The sequence below is a fragment of the Saccopteryx leptura genome, chromosome 2 (assembly GCF_036850995.1).
Source record: "Saccopteryx leptura isolate mSacLep1 chromosome 2, mSacLep1_pri_phased_curated, whole genome shotgun sequence".
Classification (NCBI taxonomy): Eukaryota; Metazoa; Chordata; class Mammalia; order Chiroptera; family Emballonuridae; genus Saccopteryx; species Saccopteryx leptura.
In genome coordinates, this window is record NC_089504.1 from 360,755,052 (window position 1) to 360,776,405 (window position 21,354).

At 57.2% G+C, this 21,354-nt stretch overlaps 1 protein-coding gene across 1 annotated transcript; it reads right to left on the reverse strand.

The window, feature by feature from the left end:
• Positions 1–1,954: 1,954 nt before the first annotated feature.
• TMEM238L (transmembrane protein 238 like) lies at positions 1,955–12,491 on the reverse strand. Its single transcript, XM_066364894.1, has 2 exons — positions 10,812–12,491; positions 1,955–3,191 (listed from the first exon to the last, which is right to left on the reverse strand). Exon 1 carries the CDS (start codon positions 11,164–11,166, stop codon positions 10,927–10,929), a length of 240 nt encoding a protein of 79 aa, XP_066220991.1. The 5' UTR covers positions 11,167–12,491; the 3' UTR covers positions 1,955–3,191; positions 10,812–10,926.
• Positions 12,492–21,354: the final 8,863 nt, after the last annotated feature.

Consider the following 21,354-nt stretch of genomic DNA (forward strand, 5'->3'; position numbering starts at 1 on the left):
GCCTGCAGTTTAGGGGCGGGGCAGAGGACTTGACTGGCAGCCTGCAGACCCGGAGCCGGGAGACCTGGGCCGCAGTCCCGGACCTGCTGCTTTTCAGTTGGTTGAACTTGAAAAGCTCACTGCATCTGCTGGCTTCGGTTTCCCAGTCTCCAAAGTCGCAGGGTTGCTCAAGATCCTTGGGTGTCCCAGAGACTCGGAGCAGTGCCATGGCCTAGGACAGCGGTTGTCAACCTGTGGGTCGTGACCCCGGGGGGGGGGGGGTCGAACGACCAAAACACAGGGGGCGCCTAAAGCCATCGGAAATATTTTGTTTTGATCGTTCGACCCCCGCCGGGGTCGCGACCCACAGGTTGACAACTGCTGGCCTAGGAGCTCATTAGAAATGCCGGGTCTCAGGCCCCTCCCCACACTCACCGCATTAGTATCGGCATTGAACGAGATTCCTGGTTGATCTGTGTACAGCTTGAGTAGCGCTGCTCTCATGACCTCTGAGGTGGAGTTCAGTGCTTTTGGCCCCTCGTTCTGTGCCACCAGGGGTCCCCGGGCATTGTTCTGACAGCTCCCCAGTGGCAGACCCAGCCTCGTCCCGGAAGGATGGCCCCACTCCCCACCTGCGTCACCGAGGTAGGTACGTCCTCCCAGCGCTAGCCCTTCATCGGGGTTTCCAGACGGTGGAAGGTCAGTCCCAGGAAGCCCTCTTGTGTGGGCCTCTCTTTCCTTCCAGGGGACTAAAGGCAGGGCCAGGAAGTAATCAGCTGGACTTGCACTGAGTTCACCTCCTGCCTCCATTATCCCAGCGTTACCCTCCACCCACCCTCCACAGCAGCCAGCAGAGGCCGTTCTGCAGAAGCGTGCCCTGGGATTCAGGAGACAGCAGGAGCTGAACACGGGCGCTCGATGGAGAACCACCTGACCTGCTCTTAAACCACACGTCAACGGTCAGGTGAAGGAAGGAGAGCGGGAGATGCGAGTAACGTGAGAAGTCCCCTGGGGTGGGTCTGAAGTGTGAGCTCAGAGCCTGCAGCTGTTGCTCAGTGCGTCTCAGTCCCGCAGCCTCCCGGAGGGGAGCGTAAGCACCCGGAGTGCAAGCCTAGTTTTCCAGGGTTTGCCTATTTTGGAACAATGAGATGGCTGTAAAATGAAAGTCAGCTATTGCATGTGGTCCCTGGGCAAAGGAATGGAAACCTGTTTCATTTCCAGAATTAAAAAAAAAAGACAACTGGGTTGGTCTCGTAAAAGGAAGGCATGTGTCCTCCAACACTGTCTTCCTGAGGGATTGTTCAGAACGAGTGGGGTTGCATGGAACTTTTCCTTCTGTGCGAATGTTAGGACTGACAATAAGAGGAAACACTGTCCTCACTGCGTACAGTCAGGTCAGAAACACAAAGAAGTGTTTACCTGGGGATACTAATAAGTAACGCTGGTCAAGAAAGGTTCTGAGGAGGAAGAGAATCTTTCTTCTTCTTAATGTCTTATCTAGAATATTCTTTCTTTTTCTTTTTCTTTTCTTCTTTTCCAAGTGAGAGGAGGGGAGATAGAGAGATAGACTCCCGCATGCACCCTGACCAGGATCCACCCAGTAACCCCCAAATGGGGCCAATGCTCTGCCCATCTCCGGCCATGCTCACAACCAAGCTATTATTAGTGCCTGAGATGGAGGCTCCATGGAGCTATCCTCAGCACCTGGGGCTGATATGCTCAAACTAATCGAGCCATGGCTGCAGAAGGGGAAGAGAGAGAGAGAGAAGGGGGAGGGCAAGGGGTGGAGAAGCAGATGGTCACTTCTCCTATGTGCCTTGACTGGGAATTAAACCCGGGACATCCATACCCTGGGTGAATGCTCTACCACTGGGCCAACCAGGCAGGGCCTAGAATGTTCTTACATGATAACTCTTCAGGTTTCGAGACCAGCCTAATTCTGGGTGGCTGAGCCAAGCACTTCCAGAAGATTCCCTGGTGTCAGGATAACCTGTGTGCCGTCGCCATCACACCTGGCTCCACGCCTTCTTCCCAGTAGGTGCTGGACCGAGTGCAGAATTCCGAGATTCGCACAGGGGCAGGTGAAACTATTGGAAAGAGGGAGGTAACACTGGGAGTCTGAGAACTGTCATGAGGACCATGCCGGCTCGGAAACCACGTGAAAATGGCGTGTTTTAGCAAAAGGCCATATCCACTCCTTTATTTGGGTAACCACCTCATACCATCAAAGACCCAAGGCAGCTTATAAGAAACACATCCACTTTCAAGGGTGAACTATAAATAAAAATCACAGCATGAAGCCAGGGGACCATAAATAAGTGGGGTGGGCCACGCACAGGCGACGGGCAGAAACACCCCTGATGAGCCTCCGGAGGTCGACCCTCCAGTCGCTGTGCAGTGCAGTCTGGCCGCACCTGACCAGACAACACCGGACTAAGATAAAAATAAAGTCCTGCTCTTAGGTTCAATAAATAAATGATACGTGGGCAGCACGGTATAGAGGCCTCACTTGCTTATCAGAAAAATGTCCAGTTGACTAAAAGCTCCATATGAGCCAGCCGCGGGGCCAGCCTGTGCCAGCGGGCAGGGCCCTGTGAGCGTCCAGCACGGAGGAGGGTGGCCTCCCGCTCACAGCACTGGCCGTCCACTTGCTTTCGAAACCAACGTGTCGTGCAACCTGCTACCATGTGCCAGCCGGCTGGTCCCAAGAGACGGACGAGGTGCAGCCTTCCCGGAGCTCACACCGTCTGCTCAAAGAGCCGAAGAGGACAGCGGCGATTACCCAGAGCAGCGCATGCTCGCAGGAGGCTCCAGACGGACTCCTGCGCCCCATTCCAGCTGTTAGTTCTGAACAGGCGTCATCGGCAAGAGGAGCAGCAGGGGGCGGGGCGTCTCTGCTGGTGTCCAAGCCCACAGCAGGGTCGCTGCTATAGAAGCCCCAGTGTGGGAATGGTGAGGCTTCTCAGCAACCCCCCCCCCCCACAGCGGGGCAAAAGCAGTGACGTCAGTCAGTCGTGTGGCCCCGGGGCGCTGGAGTCTGGACGGAGGCAGGAGTCGTGCAGAAGCCTGGCGTTCACGGCCGTTCGTGGGCGTCCCGGTGGCTGCTCTGAAAGTGTCCACCTCACAGCCGCTGGTCCCTCCTGGGCGCCGCTGTGTGATGGGCTGCCAAGAGGGGCATCTTCTTGCTTTGCTGCTTCTCCATTGGAAGGGACCTGTGTTGAATAAAGTGAAGCTGAACTGACTTGGATACACCATTTCAGGCCCGCATGCGGTGAACTAAGCGTGGTCCGTGGAGTCAGCTGGACAAAGGTGTCAACTCTGGAGCTGCCCTGCGCAGCGCCGTGGCCATGGGCTGGTCACGAGACCGCCTCAAGACTCAGTTTCCCACCTGGGTAATGGAGGTTTGAGTTCCTGCCTCAAGGGTTGTGAGTGTCAAATGAGACCATGAAAATGAAGTAAACGTTTGGCCCAATAAATTATGGAGGTAGTCATCAAACCGAGTTCCCTCTGTCCCCCTGTCCTTTCAGGCAAAGCTCATCTCTCTCTCTGGGCTCCGGACTCCACCCCCCACCTCTACCCGGGACACGGCCAGACCTCCGCCTGCTTTTGTTTGTACCTCCATTGTCCTCTCTCCCCCTCTACTGGCTCCTCCCCTCCACCCACCATCCCGCTCACTTCCCCGTATCTGCTCCTCTGGAAAAATCATACTGCCCACCGGCTCTGCCGTCGCAGCCTGACCCCTGCCGTCGCAGCCTGACCCCTGCCGTCGCAGCCTGACCCCTGCCGCTTTATCTCCAAATACAGCGAAGACTAGTTTGTACTCAGTCTTTCCACATCCTAGCTGCTGCTCTGCAAGTGGTACTGGTTTCATTTCTTTTTTTTTTTCTTTTTTCTTTTTCTTCTTTTTAAGTGAGAGGAGGGGAGCTACAGAGACAGAGTCTGGGGCTGATGCTCTGCCCATCTGGGGCCATGCTTACAACTGAGCTATTTTTAGCACCTGAGATGGAGACTCCATGGAGCCATCCTTAACACCCAGGGCTGATGTGCTTGAATCAATTGAACCATGGCTGTGGGAGGAGGAGAGAGAGAGAGAGAAAGAGAAGGGTAAACAGGAAGGGTAGAGAAGCAGATGGTTGTTTCTCTTGTATGCTCTGACTGGGAATCGAACCCAGGACATCCACATGCCAGGCCGACACCCTACACTGAACCAACTGGCCAGGGCCACTGGTTTCATTTCTGTCCCCACCACTTGCTGATAAAGACTCATTGTGAAGGCCAATCACCTCTCCCCAGGACACAACCCTCTTGAGAGCTCTGAGGCGTTGGATGGTCAGTCCTAAAACTGTTGATATCACGTCTTTCTTCATCCTCTTTGCCACCTGCCTGGTGTCGCTCCCTTATTATTTCTGGGAGCTCGTCTTTGGGCTCCCCAGTCTACCTCCCTGCTCCCATTTTCCAGGAGCAAACATGGCTCGGGGTTCTGACCTCAGCTCCTGTGGAAAGTAACCAGGGCTAGTTCCGGGCAGCCAGCGGTTTCTGTAAAAGGCCAGACAGTCAGTATTTTAGGCATTGCTGGCCAAAGGGTCTGCACTGCATTTCTTCAACTCCATCATCATAGCAGAAAGCATCCGTTCACGAGCAAAGATCCTGACGGCGTTCCAATAAACACCCCGCTTACCAGAACAGAGGAGCCAGCGTGGGCCCGCGGGCCTCTGAGCCTAGCGGAAGACGTGTGAACAGCAGGTCAGACACACCCATCCTCCTGTCTGGCTCTATCATTCAGAAGTCCCATTACGCTGGACAACTTATTTAGCCTCTACGCTCATTGATACGCTTGCCTGTAGAAGGGGAATGATAGCAGCTGCTTTCTTCGCAGTGTTGTTGATAGTGTGCGCTGGGATAGTGCGCCTCTCTGAGTGAATCTCGGGGTTCCTCCGTCTACCTTCCTTCCTTCCGTTCCCCACGCCCGCACACCCCGCTTTCTTCCCGTTTCTCTCGGCCTTCCTACCCTCCGCAATCTCGCCCACGTTCAGGCCAGCGGCCCCTGCGTCCACCTCCGCGCCTGATCTCCCTCTGGGTTTAAAAATCTGTACATTCATTGCCAATTGGGTAGTTCTGTTCAAAAATACCATTTCCGCCTCCAGCTCCGCCTGAGCCAAGGAAGACGCGTCATCTGAACCAATGCTGTGCCTTCCCTGGCCCTCCCTAGTCTGCGGGCCCGCGGCTGGGCCTGTCTGTCTCTCCTCACGCTGTCTCCGTCCCTCTCCTCTCCTTCCTGTGGTCATCATTCCCGTCCCTGCTCTCATGTCCCGCCGCCCGAGCTTTCTGAAAGGTCCCCTTTCTCCGCCTCTCCTCTCAACCCCATCTGCATGGGATGCCTGGTTCCTCTTCCTCAAGTCTCGCCGTGGTGCTGTCTACTCCCCACGGGTTCTGAAGCCTCCTCCTCGCTCTCCAAGTGCCAGGATACCCAGCAAAGTCCTCCAGCAGACCCCTCTAACCCCAGCTACTCAACGAGGGGATCCCCGCTCACTCTTTCCAGCACACTAGAATTCTTTCTGTTCTGCAGCCCTTCCTTCTGGCTCTTCCAATGCCATCTCCGCCTCCCACCTTCTCCTCTGTCTCTCAAGACCAGGGGTCCCCAAACTTTTTACACAGGGGGCCAGTTCACTGTCCCTCAGACCGTTGGAGGGCCGGACTATAAAAAAAAACTATGAACAAATCCCTATGCACGCTGCACATATCTTATATTAAAGTAAAAAAACAAAAAGGGAACAAATACAATATTTAAAATAAAGAACAAGTAAATTTAAATCAACAAACTGACCAGTATTTCAATGGGAACTATGCTCCTCTCACTGACCACCAATGAAAGAGGTGCCCCTTCCAGAAGTGCGATGGGGGCCGGATAAATGGCCTCAGGGGGCCGCATGCGGCCCGCGGGCCGTAGTTTGGGGACCCCTGCTCAAGACCCTGAGCCGCCTAGCTGGTGCCACAGCTCGCTGCCCTTCCCCGCCCCCAGCGAGAGAGGTCTCTGCCTTCCCCGGCTCTCTCGGAGCCCGGGCAAGACTGTGCTTGTCTCACCGCACACACGCTCCACGTTCCGGGTACTTTTAGGAGGCATTGCATACCTTTTTTTTTTTTCTCTCCTTCTAGATTGTAAGTTCCTCTGGGGAGAAATGTTTGGCCTTCTGTGCCCCCCCCCCCAAAGTGCAGGTCTTTCCACCTGGCTCTGCTCCGAACTGACTTGGCAGCCTCCCGGTTGTCATGTGGGCGGAGCGGGGAGTCTCTGCGTGGGAGTGTCTGCGTGGGAGTGTCTGCGTGGGAGTGTCTGCGTGGGAGAGAGCCGGTGCCGAGGAATGAGCCCCGCGTTCCAGGGCTCGGGGCTGTGAGCCCTCCTGCCTCTTGGCTTGGGTTGCTGGGGAGTGGTGTTTGTGGGGGGTATGTGGGCGTGTCTGTGTGGGCGGGGGGGTGTGCTGCGTGGGTGGGGTGCTGGTGTGTATGTAAGGTGGGGGTGAGGAGGACGTGGGTGGGCAGGCACGGTGGATCTGTGCACAGGGAGTGGATGTGTGTGGGCAATGGGACAGGTAAGTGTGCGTGCGGGGTGTGTGTGTTTGTGGGAGTGTGTGTGTTGATGAGGCATATATGAGGGAGAGTATGTGCACACGAGGGGAGGTGTGTGTGTGGAGGGAGTGTTGACATATGTGTATGGTGAGCATGCACGCAGTTGTGGGGGGAGTGTAACTTTGTACCCTCTTACGAAAGAACACGAGTCCCCGCCTGACTGTACAAGACATGCCCAACAAGGGAACGCAGACCAAACAAAGCTTCGGAAAGTACAGTGCCCCAGCGATACAATCAGATGGCACCGTATCTTGCTTGGCATACAGTCGGGCTGTGAAAACAAGCCACTCATCCCTGAAACGCCTGAGGGGTTCCTCCAGGGTTGAGTAGTCAGGCAGACTCCAGGGAACCCTGCAAGCTGCAGGCTGAGGGACACGGGGACCAGGCCCTGCCCTGTCCTCACGTGTGTGCCTGTCCCAGACCTCATGCCAGGGATGAGACCTGCGTATCTCTGGGGTCGGGCGGGTAGGTAGGGCTGCCCTCATGAACCCGACTCTGAGACTCTGGGCGGTGAGCTCGGAATGGCAGCACGAGGCTCTGAATCCCAGGAGCCAGCCCTCCTTCCTTCTCCTCCTCCCCAGACCCGAGAGCCTGCGGAGCCAGGTACCAACAGCCCGTAAACCAGGGACACGGTCGGTCAGAGATTATGCTCAGGCCGCAGGTCACAGTGCAAGAGATGGAGACGAGCCGTTATCAGAAACATCTTTCAGCGTCAGAACCTGGGTCCGCATGAAGCCTTATCCAAAAGTTACATAGATAAGAACCGGGACAAACACAGCGCGTGCATGTGGGGTGCCTGTCTGAGCCGTGGGGTGTGCGGGGTGGGCGGGGTGCTGGGTTTCCTGCCCGCCCACTCTCCAGTGCAGCTCTCTGACCGGCCTGCGCAGAGCACAGTCTGCACCCTCTGGACGTAGAGAAAAGGGAAGTGGCTGGTTACCAAGGGGAAGGGGTGGGAGGAGGGGAGTAAAGAGAGACAAACATATGGTGACCGAAGATGATTTGACTCTGGGTGATGGGCACCCAACACAATCAACAGTTCAAATGCTACAGAGATGCTTACCTGAAACCTATGTACTCTTATTGATCTATGTCACCCCTTTTAATTTAATTTTCTAAATAAAATAATAAAAAAAGAAGGCCCTGGCCGGTTGGCTCAGCGGTAGAGCATCGGCCTGGCATGCAGGAGTCCCGGGTTCGATTCCCGGCCAGGGCACACAGGAGAGGCGCCCATCTGCTTCTCCACCTCTCCCCTTCTCCTTCCTCTCTGTCTCTCTCTACCCCTCCTGCAGCCGAGGCTCCACTGGAGCAAAGTTTGCCCAGGCGCTGAGGATGGCTCTGTGGCCTCTGCCTCAGGCGCTAGAATGGTTCTGGTTGTGGCAGAGCAACGCCCCAGATGGGCAGAGCATCGCCCCCTGGTGGGCATGCTGGGTGGATCCCGGTTGGGCGCATGCGGGAGTCTGCCTGACTGCCTCCCCATTTCCAACTTCAGAAAAATACAAAAAAATAAACAAATAAATAAAAAAGAAAAAGAAAAAGAAACCTCTTCTGAGGACCAAATCTCCTATTTTAAAAGGAAGTAAAATGACTTGTCCAGCGTCCTGCAAGGGATGGTGGGCGATTCCCATAAGCGGGCAGGCTCTTGGGTGGGAAGAGCAGGTCCCAGCTCACATTAACCTGTCACTCTTAGCCAGCCCCAGACATGGCAAGGAATGGAGGGCGGAGGGAAGCGAGATAGATGAATGTGGGCCAGCTGGCTTTAAGGGTACCGTGGAACACGGAGTTTGGGGACAGAACAGGTGTAAGTGATATTTGCGTGACTGTCTTCCATGCAGGACACCGCGGGTCCCACAACTCCGGAAGCCCCTTTGAGCTTAGACAAGAGCCCGGCGTCCTGGGGCTGCCCTCATTCTGGTATCTGCTGAAAAATGTTCACGCCGCCCTGTCCTGAGAGCGATCTGAATGCTGCAGGGGTGTCAGTCTCGGAAGAAGGTCTCACCCCTCTGTGATAACGCGCCAGCTCCCTGCATGGTGACCAGGGTTTATTGAATCACGGGCGTAGTGCTGCGGGCAACGTGCTCACGAGTTACATGCTATTATTAATATTAATTAACACCCTCTCTGAAACGGGAGCTATTATTAGCACCATCTCCGCCTCGCAGAATTGGACACTAGGGCGTGGAGAGGTGACGTAACTCGCCTCAGGTCACCTGACGAGTCAGGAACCAAACTGGATTGGAACCAGACACTTTGGGTTCTGGCTCATGCTCTTCACCACTGGGCTGTTGAACTTTCTCGTCTTCTCAAAGAGAGAAGGTTGTGCAGAACAAGGAGCCCCACACTCGGACCCCTTTTTGTTGCAACGGGTGACTTAGCTCCCCACGTGAGCTTGAACTGGTAATCATCATGCTTGCCATCATCCTGCGAACATCTCTAATAGCTTCTTGTTGTTCTTAGAACACTGGCCAGGATGCTGAAGAGGCCCTTCAAGGCTCCGCCTGACCCAGCATCGGCCTGCAGCAGGGCCCGGACCCTCTCTTGAACTTGCCCTCTGCCCTTCAAGCTTCTTGCTGTCTTTCTTTCTTGCTAACCCAGGACCTTTGCTCAAGCCATCAACTCTCCCTGGGAGACTCCACCTTCTGGCTCCGTTTTTCTACTGAACATTCCCAATAGACAGGTGTTCCTTGCCTGCCTAGACCTCCCCTGACTGTGACTGTGTCGTTGGTGAGAGTACTTGGTTGATGTCCGTGTCTCACCTGATGGGAGGCTCCCCTCGGGCAGAGATCTGTGTGTGTCTGATTCGTCACAACACCCCTCGTGCCTTGCGCAGTGCCTGGCACCTCCTTGGAATGATGAACAAATTAAGGGTCCCTTCTTGTTTTGATGTTTCATCATGCTAGCCACGGAGTGACCCTCACCACCACCACTCTGAGGTACGCCCAGCTACTCCTCAGTTGGGACTCTGGGTGAGTTTATTCACCCCATAGGTTTGCTAAGATTTGACGTGGGTTAAAAGCTGCATTGCTTTGCAGAGCCTGGTCCTGTCTTACCTATTTTGGATCCTTGCAAACAGCGAGAGCAGATAATGTTGTGCTCATTTCACAGATAAGAGTGCCGAGGCTCAGGGCATCACACAGCCTGTTTGGGGTCGTCTGGGCTGCTCAGAGCAGGGCCCAGGCCCCGTGGTGTCTCATCTGCCAGGGGCGGCTGCACCCCACGCTTCCGAAACCTCTTCCAACAGTGGCTCCCGCCTCTCAGTTCTGAGGGTCAGATGAAATTCCCCGGAAAAGACATGGCGGCGATTGTTCACTCCTTCCAACCCAGCAGTGACCTTTGCTCTTCTATCCACAGCTCAGGAGGGAGTGCCCAGCTGCGCCCGCCCGAGGGCAGGTCCTTGCCCACCTGGGGTGGGGCGGATAACGACCTCAGACCAACCAGGACTTTGGTTTCGGGCCCTGGGAGTAGCTGCCCTTTCTCTCACGCGTGGTTTTGAGACAGACCAGCTCTGTTTTTTAGGTTCTGCGTCCACGTGAAAAAAAAAAAAATCTTACAGTGATCTGCCACCGTCGGGGTTACACGCAGTCAACCGGCCACTGGTCTGGCTGAAGTGTGTGGCTCGATCGGTGAGAAGCGGTCAGCCCTGGGCTCCGGATTCTGGGCTCTTCCAGGCTGGCTCCGGCAAGAGCACCAAGAGTGGACGTGCGGGCAGGTCCAGACCCTCTGGGCGTTTCTGCCCTGCTTCCTCCCGCTGCAGCCCTGCCCACGTCCACGCAGGGGCACAGGCCTCTGTGGGGGAACTTCCCCGCCTCTCCCAGAGCTAAAGGCTTTTCTCCGCAGCAGGGATGCTCCCCGACAGACCCGCCGAGACGGGCTCTCTGCATCTCCCTCCCTGCCCTGCAGGGCAGAGCCTTTACAGCGTATCACGAGTGGAGAGGGCTGTGAAGACCCCCCGTCTGGGTTCCATGAAGGGTCCTCGGGGGAGAAAACACCTGCCCCCTGTTCCTCTGCTCAGCTGGGACCCAGGTTGCCAGACCCCTGCCAGGCGTGGTCTCCCGGCTGCTTGCCCATTTAGCCTCGGAAGACCCCCCTTCCTGCACCTGTCCCAGCTGCCGGCTCACCTGAGCCTCCCGCCCACTCCTCCCAGGTCTCCTGCGTGCACTCACCTGGTCCTGAGCCTCCCGCCCACTCCTCCCAGGTCTCCTGCGTGCACTCACCTGGTCCTGGCAGGGCGCTCCGGGTGGGACTGGCAGCATGTCCCTGGTCCCCCGACGGCCCACGGCCCCAGGCCCACGGGAAGCCCGCGCCCCTCCTCCTCTGCCCATGGCCGAACTACAAGTCCAGTCTTTCCAGCGGCAGCTGGATATTGAGGGAGTACCAGATGATCCAGAACAGGAGGCTGAAAGCCAGGATCAGGGACCCCGAGTAGACCAAGAAGTCCCAATAACTGAGCGAGGCAAAGATGCCCAAAAGCAGAAGCACCAAGCCCAGGGCGTCGAGCAGCAGGGACAGGACGAGGAAGAGGGCGCACCGCCCGGGGTCACAGCCTCCCCAGGGCCTCCCCAGGAGCATGGCCCCGAGTCGGCTGCCTGAGGAGCCTGGCTGCACTCCCAGAGGTGATTTGCATGGGAGGGTGAGTCCGGAGGGCAGGGCGGGTGGCAGGCTGCCTTCTCTCTCCACTGGGTGTGAGCGAATGAGCGAGCCCAGCCGTCTGTCTGGAGCCACAAGGAAGAACACGTGGACGTACCTTTATGAGCCTGGCAACCAGTGGGGCAGGATGTTTCTTAACTGTTTCATGGCTCAGCAACCATCCTGACCAAAACAGCCTGACATCACCGTTCACGGGACCGGGCATCGCTGGGGCCAGCCAAGTGGCAAGGCAGAGGACGAGTCAGGCAGGGTGCCATCCGGTGGATTGGCAGTGTCCGGGGACTAGACACACTGGACCCAGGGGCCTTACTTTCTGACTCTCAAATGCCGGGCCAGCCCTGCCTGGTGTCTGGGACATAGGGGTTCAGCTCGTGTGGGAGGGGATGGTGTTCATCCTCCTCCCACTCCTGCCCTACTCTTTCTGGGGGGGGGGGACTGGAGGTTTCATGTGAAAGGCATAAAGAGACTTTTTTTTTTCATGTCTTCCCTGACATAAAGAGATTTTGAAATGTGCTTAAGAATTGGTCAGCATTAAGCAAGAGAAGCTGGCTGTGTCTTGTAGATGCTCTGCTCTGGAGACCCGAGGACCTGAGCTGCCTGCCTTCAATAAGGCTGGTCCCAGAGATGACAAGGCTGGGGTGACAGAGGGGGTGCCACCGGGAGAGAGGGGACCTCGGGCCTCTCTCGGTGCTGAACTGGGCGTGGACCGGAAGGCAACTCCAGGCCGAAGTCAGGAAGTGTCTACCCGGTTCTCCGTGTCTCCTAGATGGACTGGGTTCACGTTTGCCTCCGTCCCAGGGACACAGTGTGCGCCCCTGAGGGGTGATGGATCACGGGGTGGTCTTATCGCCGCGGCCACGCCAGGTGCTCAGCGCAGAGGGAGATGCAGCAGCTTTCCTCAGGGCCGCAGACGGTCCCGGGCTCTCATCTCAGAGAAGCTGCTCTCTCTCTCGTGTCTCCTTCTCGAACCTCTGGACTTTCCCTAGTCTCATAATCCGGCGTCCAGCAAACCTCGTCCTGTGTGCACTACCCCCAGAATGCCACAGCTGCCCTGCTATTATAGATGCTATTAACTTGTTAATATGATAATATTAATATTTTGTTAACTTTTTTTTTCTCTAAATGGGTTTTTTTTTCTTTACTTCAATTAATTATTGTCACTATCAGTGGAAGGTTGGTATCACATAACAGACAGCAAGTATTTAAGACTATATACGCTGAAAACAAAACAATGTAAACTAGACTAGAGACCCTCAAATTCGTTCTGTAATGGGCCAGATAATAAACACATTAGACTTTGTGGGGTCATCCTGTGACAACCATTCATTTCTGCCATGATAGCCGCAGAGCCCAAGACAATACATAAATAAATGGCTTTGTTCCAATAAAACTTTACTGACAAAATCAAACAGCGGGCCAGACTTGGTAATTCCTGAACTGGATGCTATTGCTTATTGACATTGTTCCAAAGGCAGGAAGGCAGTGGCAGTACAGTGTGGAAGCTATGTATAGGATATGTACCGCATAGGAGTGGAATCGGTCTACAGAGCCCCATGCCTGTGTGGGTTCTCAGCTGTGTCAGGATGACCAGCACGGTCCAGTAGAATTGGTTCTGGTGACAGAAATGCTCTATCATCTGCGCTGGCCAATATGGCAGGAGCTGGGCACACATGACTGTGGAATGTGGCTGCTGTCACTGACTAGTTGAATATTTAGTTTGTTCATTTAATTTGAATAGAAGCAGTCAGATGTGGCTACCACATTGGACAGCATCATCTATCACGTGGAAAGACTGGGCTTTCCCTTTATGGCCACGTGCAAACTAGCTTTCTGGAGCACCCCGGGCCTCCAGAGAGGGGCTTTGACATCAGGGTTAACAGATACAGGTTCAAGCCCAGCCCTGCCCCCTCTTCCATAGAAGGGGCTTTGACATCAGGGTTAACAGATACAGGTTCGAGCCCAGTCCTGCCCCCTCTTCCATAGAAGGGGCTTTGACATCAGGGTTAATACAGGTTCAAGCCCAGTCCTGCTCCCTCTTCCATAGAGGGGCTTTGACATCAGGGTTAACAGATACAGGTTCGAGCCCAGTCCTGCCCCCTCTCCGCCCAGGGACCAGCAGCCAGCCCCGTGGCTGACACACTGCACGGGTGCCTGTGGGCCTGGAGAGGCCGTCGGCTCTCTCGCAGTAGTGATGTCCGAGGGTAGACAGGCCATTACTTGAGGAGGAAGTTGGGGAAGTGAGAGGGAGGACAGTGGGGAGTCCAAGGGGACCAAGCTCTCTGCTCAGAACCGTCTCTCACGGCGTCTACAGAGCGGGCTGCTGATCACCCAGCTGGAGGTTGGTCCTCAGCATCTCTGGGCACTTGTGCCAGCCCATGGGCAGGAGGAGGCCTCGGGCTCAGGACACTTGCTCTGGCATTGGGTTCTTTGGGACCCACTCTCCTGAACCCACAAGGAATCGTGGGATAGCTCTTCCCACTTTGTCCTCAGCATGGCTCAGCGAGGCCAATGCTGCTTCTGTTTTCTGAAGGAGGAAGGAGCATGAGGCCTGGGAGCAGGAGGAAGGTGGGGGTCGAAGCAGACGTCGCCCTGGCTTCACTTTCCCTCTGTGCACGACGGCCCCGAACCTTGGCCAAGTCGCTAAGCACTTCCGAGTCTCAATTTCTTCACCTGTAAGACGGGAGCAGAGTCGTTGCAAGGACAAAGTGCCACCACCCACTCATTTGACAGGCACTGACTACCACAGAGCTCTTCCATGGAGGAAGCACCAAACGGAAAGCAGAAGGAGTCCACAGCGCCTGTGCCAAGGAGGTCGTTACAAGCTGCTTCCAGGGAGACTTCCCGGAAGAGGTGATGCTTCAGCCAGGAGCCAGCCAGGTGAAGAAGAGGATCAGAACAGCCCAGGCTGAAGAAGGAGCACAGGAAAGAGACAGAAACGTGACATCGTAAGACATACTGAGCTGGGTCTGGGGTGGAGGCTGAGAGTCCAGGGTGTGGGTGAGGCTGGGAGAGGGGTTGGACTTGCCAGGGGGCACATGCCGGCAGCGGACTGCGAGTTTCGTCTTGCTGTGGGATGGGAGCAGGTACCGCGTCAGGGCCGGGGCCAGGGCCGGGGTGGGGGCAGGGGGTGACCTGGCCGGACGACGGAGGCTGGGCTGGAGCAGGACAAGTCTGAAGGCAGGGAGACCCCTGAGGAAGCTGCCGACCTCACCGAGGGGCCCTGGGGATAGAGAGGATTCTGCCAGGTGTTTGGGATGCTGACCTCACCGAGGGGCCCTGGGGATAGAGAGAAGGATTCTGCCAGGTGTTTGGGATGCTGACCTCACCGAGGGGCCCTGGGGATAGAGAGGATTCTGCCAGGTGTTTGGGAGACAGACTGGACACAGGGGGTGGAAGAGGGAGGTTAGCCCAGAGTTTGAGAGTGACTGATGGTGTTTCCCTCCACGAACACTGGGGACACCCAAGTAAATTTGGCGGGGAAAACACAATGAGTTCTTCTGACAGAGGTTTTATGTAAATTGAGGATCATCCAGACGGAGGCACCAGGACCAGCCAGCTCGGGATGCGGGGTCCACAGCTCCGCACAGCTTTCGGCAGCTGCAGCCGACTTGGGGGACATTAACTGAAACGAAGGGGGTGACTGTGGAGAGAGCGCAGAGGACAGGAGGGCTGAATGGGCACAGAAGGAAGAGAGGACCCCAGACAGGCCTGTGCGATGGAGAGGCAGGCGGAACAGAAGCAGGGCGAGCAGGAGAGAGGGGACGCCAACCAGGCCGGGCAGTGTGTGTCCCCACAGGGCCCCCTTCAGGCCGGGCGGCGTGTGTCCCCACAGGGCCCCCTTCAGGCCGGGCGGCGTGTGTCCCCACGCGGCCCCCTTCAGGCCGGGCGGCGTGTGTCCCCACAGGGCCCCCTTCAGGCCGGGCGGCGTGTGTCCCCACACGGCCCCCTTCAGGCCGGGCGGCGTGTGTCCCCACACGGCCCCCTTCAGGCCGGGCGGCGTGTGTCCCCACAGGGCCCCCTTCAGGCCGGGCGGCGTGTGTCCCCACAGGGCCCCCTTCAGGCCGGGCGGCGTGTGTCCCCACAGGGCCCCCTTCAGGCCGGGCGGCGTGTGTCCCCACAGGGCCCCCTTCAGGCCGGGCGGCGTGTGTCCCCACGCGGCCCCCTTCAGGCCGGGCGGCGTGTGTCCCCACAGGGCCCCCTTCAGGCCGGGCGGCGTGTGTCCCCACAGGGTCCCCTTCAGGCCGGGCGGCGTGTGTCCCCACAGGGCCCCCTTCAGGCCGGGCGGCGTGTGTCCCCACGCGGCCCCCTTCAGGCCGGGCGGTGTGTGTCCCCACAGGGCCCCCTTCAGGCCGGGCGGTGTGTGTCCCCACGCGGCCCCCTTCAGGCCGGGCGGTGTGTGTCCCCACGCGGCCCCCTTCAGGCCGGGCGGTGTGTGTCCCCACGCGGCCCCCTTCAGGCCGGGCGGTGTGTGTCCCCACGCGGCCCCCTTCAGGCCGGGCGGTGTGTGTCCCCACAGGGCCCCCTTCAGGCCGGGCGGCGTGTGTCCCCACAGGGCCCCCTTCAGGCCGGGCGGCGTGTGTCCCCACAGGGCCCCCTTCAGGCCGGGCGGTGTGTGTCCCCACGCGGCCCCCTTCAGGCCGGGCGGTGTGTGTCCCCACAGGGCCCCCTTCAGGCCGGGCGGTGTGTGTCCCCACACGGCCCCCTTCAGGCCGGGTGGTGTGGAAGCCACTCGGGAGTGGGGACGAGAGAGGGCGGGGCAAGAAGGAAGAGGGCAGTTCCAACACAGCAGGTTCTTCCCTCTTTTCCCGACCCTCCCCTCCGCTGGGAGGTACTGCCCCAGAGGGCCCTCCTGCAGCTCACCTTCAAGTGTCACTGTCCCCTCCCCACTCGTGACTCTGACACCGTCTCGCCCATCGGATGTCCTCCTGGTTTATGACCTGTCAGCCCCTCCCAGAAGGAGAACTCCAGAAAGCAGCCATTTGTGTCTCTTTAGTCACTCCCTTCTCCCCAGCGCCCCGTGCACCCTTTGGGAGGTTCTCACTAGCTATTTGTCGGATGACTGAACGGGACAGGAGTGTCTTTCACGGTCCATCTGGGAGCAGGCTGGGCTGCCTAAGCCGTCCCGTGCCTTCCCCAGCGGGGCCCAGCCTCGGGGTGTCCCGCCGGCTCGCACTCAGGCCCGCCCCGTTCTGCAGCGGCCTGCCTGGCCCCGCCCACCCGGCCAGCCGCCTCCGCGCCCAGCTCCCGCTGTCCCTGTCCCGCTGTCCCTGTCCCGGGAGCCAGCCCTGCTCCCTCATTCTTCCCTTGGGTGAAGCTGCAGGTGGCTACCCTGCCCGGGACTACGGCACAGGCACGTGGAGCCGCTGGTTCGCCTGGCTACGCTGCTGCACGGCTCCTGAATGCAGCCCAAGCCTCCCCCACCCCAGGTCAGGGGCCGTTTCTGCGGTTCGGCGACTGTTCCCAGAATTATTCACCTGGTGTTCTTACCTGAACTTTATGAGGTTCTTTTTTTTTATTTTTTTAATTGATTTATTCATTTTAAAGAGGAGAGAGAGAGAAGGGGGGGGGGCAGGAAGCATCAACTCCCATATGTGCCCTGACTGAGCAAGCCCAGGGTTTTGAACCGGGGACCTCAGCGTTCCAGGTGGACACTTGATCCACTGCGCCCCCACGGCCAGGCTATGAGGTTCTTACCTGGAGTCTAAGTAAAACTGTGCACACAGGTGACCGAGTCTGGGAGGAGGCTCGTTGTTAGACGGCAGGAACGTTCCAGGGAGAACCAGCACTCCATTGCAAAAATGCTGCTTTTCTTCCTTCAAAGTCAGATCTCTGGGTCCTCCCTGCAAGAGTCTTTCCACGGCTTTACATGTGCGAGCGTGAATCTTTTCTGACTGAGGACTCGGGATCCCTGTAAAATACTCGTGGCTGAAGACTCTGTCTCCTGGTGACAAAGGCAAGGCTAGACTTGCCTTTGAGTGACCACCTACTATGTTCCAACTATGAACGACTAGTGAGCCATGCCCTGAACAGCTGACGCGCCCTGAGCCCTATCACCGTAGTCACTGCCGCAAAGGATCCAGTGGGGTCACTTCTGTTCTCACACGTGCCTGGCAGTCTGGGAGGGACAGCAAACACCTCACGTAGTACAGAAACCGGCGTGCACAGACAGATCTCAAACTTAGGTCTGCTCAGTGCCGAAGTTTCTGATATTTTGTTTTTCATGACCAGAACTGCTTTTAACCAAATACGTGCTTACTTTTCAAGCTGGGCTGGACTGGGACAATAGTGATGTGGGATCATAAGCCATTTAGTGGGAGGAGAAAGAACTGGGGGAGGTGAATAAGGGGGGAGCCAGGCCAACTGAGAGGCAGTGAGGGAAGGAGGTTTCAGGGGAAGCGAGCTGGGTGGGGGCAGAGATGGTGGGACCGGGCGGGGGTGAGCCCCCCAACAATGGTCGGTGGGGACCGCGCTGGCTTGCTGGCAGGGACGGGTGCGGTTGGAAAGGAGTCCTTATCAGGAAAGCGGAGCTCAGACTGCACAAAGGGACGACGTGGAAGAGAAAAGCTCGCTCTGACCTGGCATTTGGGAAAACGGTTGTCCCGGTGGCAGGGTGCAGAACGGGTCAGCGGAGAACCAGATGGAGGCAGGGGCCGCGTTCGAGAGCTGGTAGAGTAACCAGGGCGAGGGATTACCCTGGCTCCCGTACCAGCAGCCTTGTCTGTGGCCCTTGTACAGTTGCTGTGACAAGCAACAAAGTAGGAGTTTAGGTTCTGGTGTTTCTTCCTCTTCTTATACGGATATTAATCCCATCACGGGAGCTCCACCCTCATGACCTCATCTAAACCTGATCACCTACGCAAACCCCCGCCTCCGAGTACCATCGCATTAGGGGTTAGGGCTTCAACACATGGAGCGACACAAACATTCATCACATAACTCTTACCCGGATGACTCAGACCCAGGCTCCTGGCACCCTGTGGCTCCGCACAGAGCTAGGAGCAGAGAGTGTGGAGAAGAAGAATGTTTTACTGGGCCCAACCCTGCAGTCACGTGTCACTTCTGCCCCCTCATTCCTGTCACATGGCCACCCCTGAATCCAGGACTTCTGAGGCACATGGATCTGGCAGGAGAGTGACGTCACTCTTCACTTTGGACGGGAGATAAGAACTGGGCTGAGAAGTGGGTTGCCTTGGCCCCAGGAAGAATGACCACCTTTGAGAGATACTGAGGTGGGAGAAACCAGAGGCTCTGGTGACCGACTGAGGGTGGTTGAGAGGCAGAGGGGGAGGGAGGGTCCAGCCTGTCAGAATACAGTCACCGGCGAGCGTCAGGTCCCTAGTCACCAGACTGCACAGTCTATAGTGACACCCCTCCTTCAAATGCTCTTTTTTCTCCTAACCGTCTTAACTTCAGTTGTGCAGATTGTCTTCTGCTGACCCATTCTGCACCCTGCCACCAGGACGACCGTTTTCCCAAACGCCAGGTCTTAACCAGCTTCTCTCTTCCACGTTGTCCCTGTGTGCAGTGGTCCCCAAACCCCGGGCTGCGGACCGGTACCGGTCGGTGGGCCATTTGGTACCAGTCCGCAGAGAAAGAATAAATAACTTACATTATTTCCGTTTTATTTATATTTATGTCTGAACGATGTTTTATTTTTTCAAAAATGACCAGATTCCCTGTGTTACATCCGTCTAAGACTCACTCTTGATGCTTGTCTCGGTCACGTGATACATTTATTATTTGTCCCACCCTAAAGGCAGGTCCGTGAAAATATTTTCTGACATTAAACCGGTCCGTGGCCCAAAAAAGGTTGGGGGCCCCTGCCTTTGTGCACTCTGAGCTCCTGCTTTCCTGATGAGGATTCATTTCCTGCCACACACGCCCGGCCAGCAAGCCAGCTGGTCTCCACCGACAGACCCATTGTTGGTCGGCTGCTCATCCCGCCCGGTCCCACCATCTCTGCCCCCGCCCAGCTCACTTCCCCTGAGACCTCCTTCCCTCACTGCCTCTCAGTCGGCCTGGCTCCCCCCTCACTCACTCACTCTCCCCCCCACCCCATAGTCCTTTCTCTTTCCACTAAATGGCTTATGATCCCGCGCCACAATTGTCCCAGTCCAACCCAGCTTGAAAAGTAAGCATGTATTTGGTTAAAAGAAGTTTCGGTCATGAAAAGTATCAGAAACTTCGGGGTCGAGATCTGACTCCGCACGCCGGTTTCTGTACTACGTGAGGTGTTTGCTGTCCCTCTCGGACTGCCGGACACGTGTGAGAACAGAAATGACCCCACTGGGTCCTTTGCAGCAGTGACTACGGTGATAGGGCTCAGGGTGTCTAGGAGCAGGCGGTTTCAAAGCCTCCTGGTCAGCCGGAGAGTCTGGCCTCTGGAACAAAGACTGGGTGGACCAAGGCCACTCTGTTGGACAGTATCACTCACATACTGGTGGTTGGAGACGTCCAGGATCCTGCTTCTGACCGTGTATGTGGCGTGAAGCCGGGGGGTGCGGCTGCTCAGGCCCCGGGGGCAGCTTGGGGCCCCCCTCTCTGATCTGCTGGCCTCCGTGAGACCTGGGACGAGTTGTTCACTTTTCTGAGCCGTGTCTGCTTCTCTGTAAAGCGTGCCGACAAGGAGGGATGAGACGCGTGGGCGGAGCAGACCTTGGTGAATGCCCCTAGCTCGCTGGTGCTGGCTCCTAGGAGCCGCTACGAACGTTGGTTTCTGTGCTGCTGGCTGGCTCTCTTTGTCCTCTCCTCCCGGTTCTGGGCCACTTCCCTGCGTGGTGTCCTGAGTCCCCAATTATTTTGTCCTCCCTGCCTGTCCCCCAACCCTGCAATGACCCCAGTGCCTTCCCCCGCCCCTCACGGGCCTTCAGAGAGCTGAATGGGGCGGGGTCCTGGGCGTGGCCTCTGCAGCCAGCCTGCCTGGATGTCGGTCCCAGGTTGGGTGTCGTTCTAATTTGGTGACCCTGTGCCTCGCTTGTCTCACCTGTCACGCTTGGATGATGATAACAAGAGTCTCCCCCAGGACAGGGTGCTCAGAAAGGTCGAAGTGAGTTGATGCAAGAAGGGCTGAGACCAGTCCCGAGCCTGCAGTGGACACCCATGAGATGTTTATTCGTGTCCGCCCTTGCTCTGCTCTTCAAATAGCATTCCAGAATGTCTTTGCCGGCTGCCCGTTAGCCCTTCTTCCTGCTCCCTTCCAACGTCCCCCCACCTTCCCCGGCCCCCAAGCCCCTTGGCACTCGGGGGGTGAGGCCCGGAAGCCTTACCACGCTCAGGCAGGCCCCTTGCTCACTGTTAACATCGGACACCTTTGAGGCTCTGGGTTTGAGTTTCCCAGGGCGCTCTGATCTCCGAGGGCTGGAGAGAGTGACAGTGAGGTGGACAGGGAGAGCAGGAGGGGCGGGGGGCCGTGAGGCTGACAGTGCTTCAGGAGTGAAGCAGGGATACAGCACTGCTTGCCTGTGCAGACCTAATACCATCCTCTTTCTTTCTTCCCCTTCCTCCGAAGACAGAGCAGACTAAGAGGAGCAGAAAGTCAAGGACTCGTTCAATCTGGGGGGGGGGGGGCGTAGAAGAGGGTCGGATGTCAGCCCCAGAGAGGCAGAGCGGCTAGGCCAGGAGGGAGGAAGGGCTTAGGAGGACGCAGGAGCCCCCGGAGGGCTGGGGAGCTGGATGGTCACCCTTCATCCGCTTGTTCTCCTGAGTTCATGGGGATACTGACAGGCTGACCCTGGGGTAGCTGTCTGCCTCACCCTGGACCGCTGAGTCATTCCGGAAGGTGCTTTTTCCATATCTCTTTTTGGCCTGACTACTGGACTCACGGTGATGGGGGGGTGGGGGGAGTGGGGAGGAGGGGAGGAGGGTTGTCAGCCTCTCTGCTGCACCTGAGCAGCCGTGCGTGAAACCCACCTTGTCCCCTTTCTCCTGGACGGCTCCCCGGGGGAGGGGGAAAGAGAGACGTGGTGGTGGGAGGGGCGGTTTAGAGGAACCAATGAGCTTCTGAGAGAACAGAAGGAAAACACAGAAGACACGGTTAAATAGGGTAAGCAGAACTCACTGTTGAGCAGAATATGGAACACAATTCAACAAGACATCAATTCCGTTAGACCG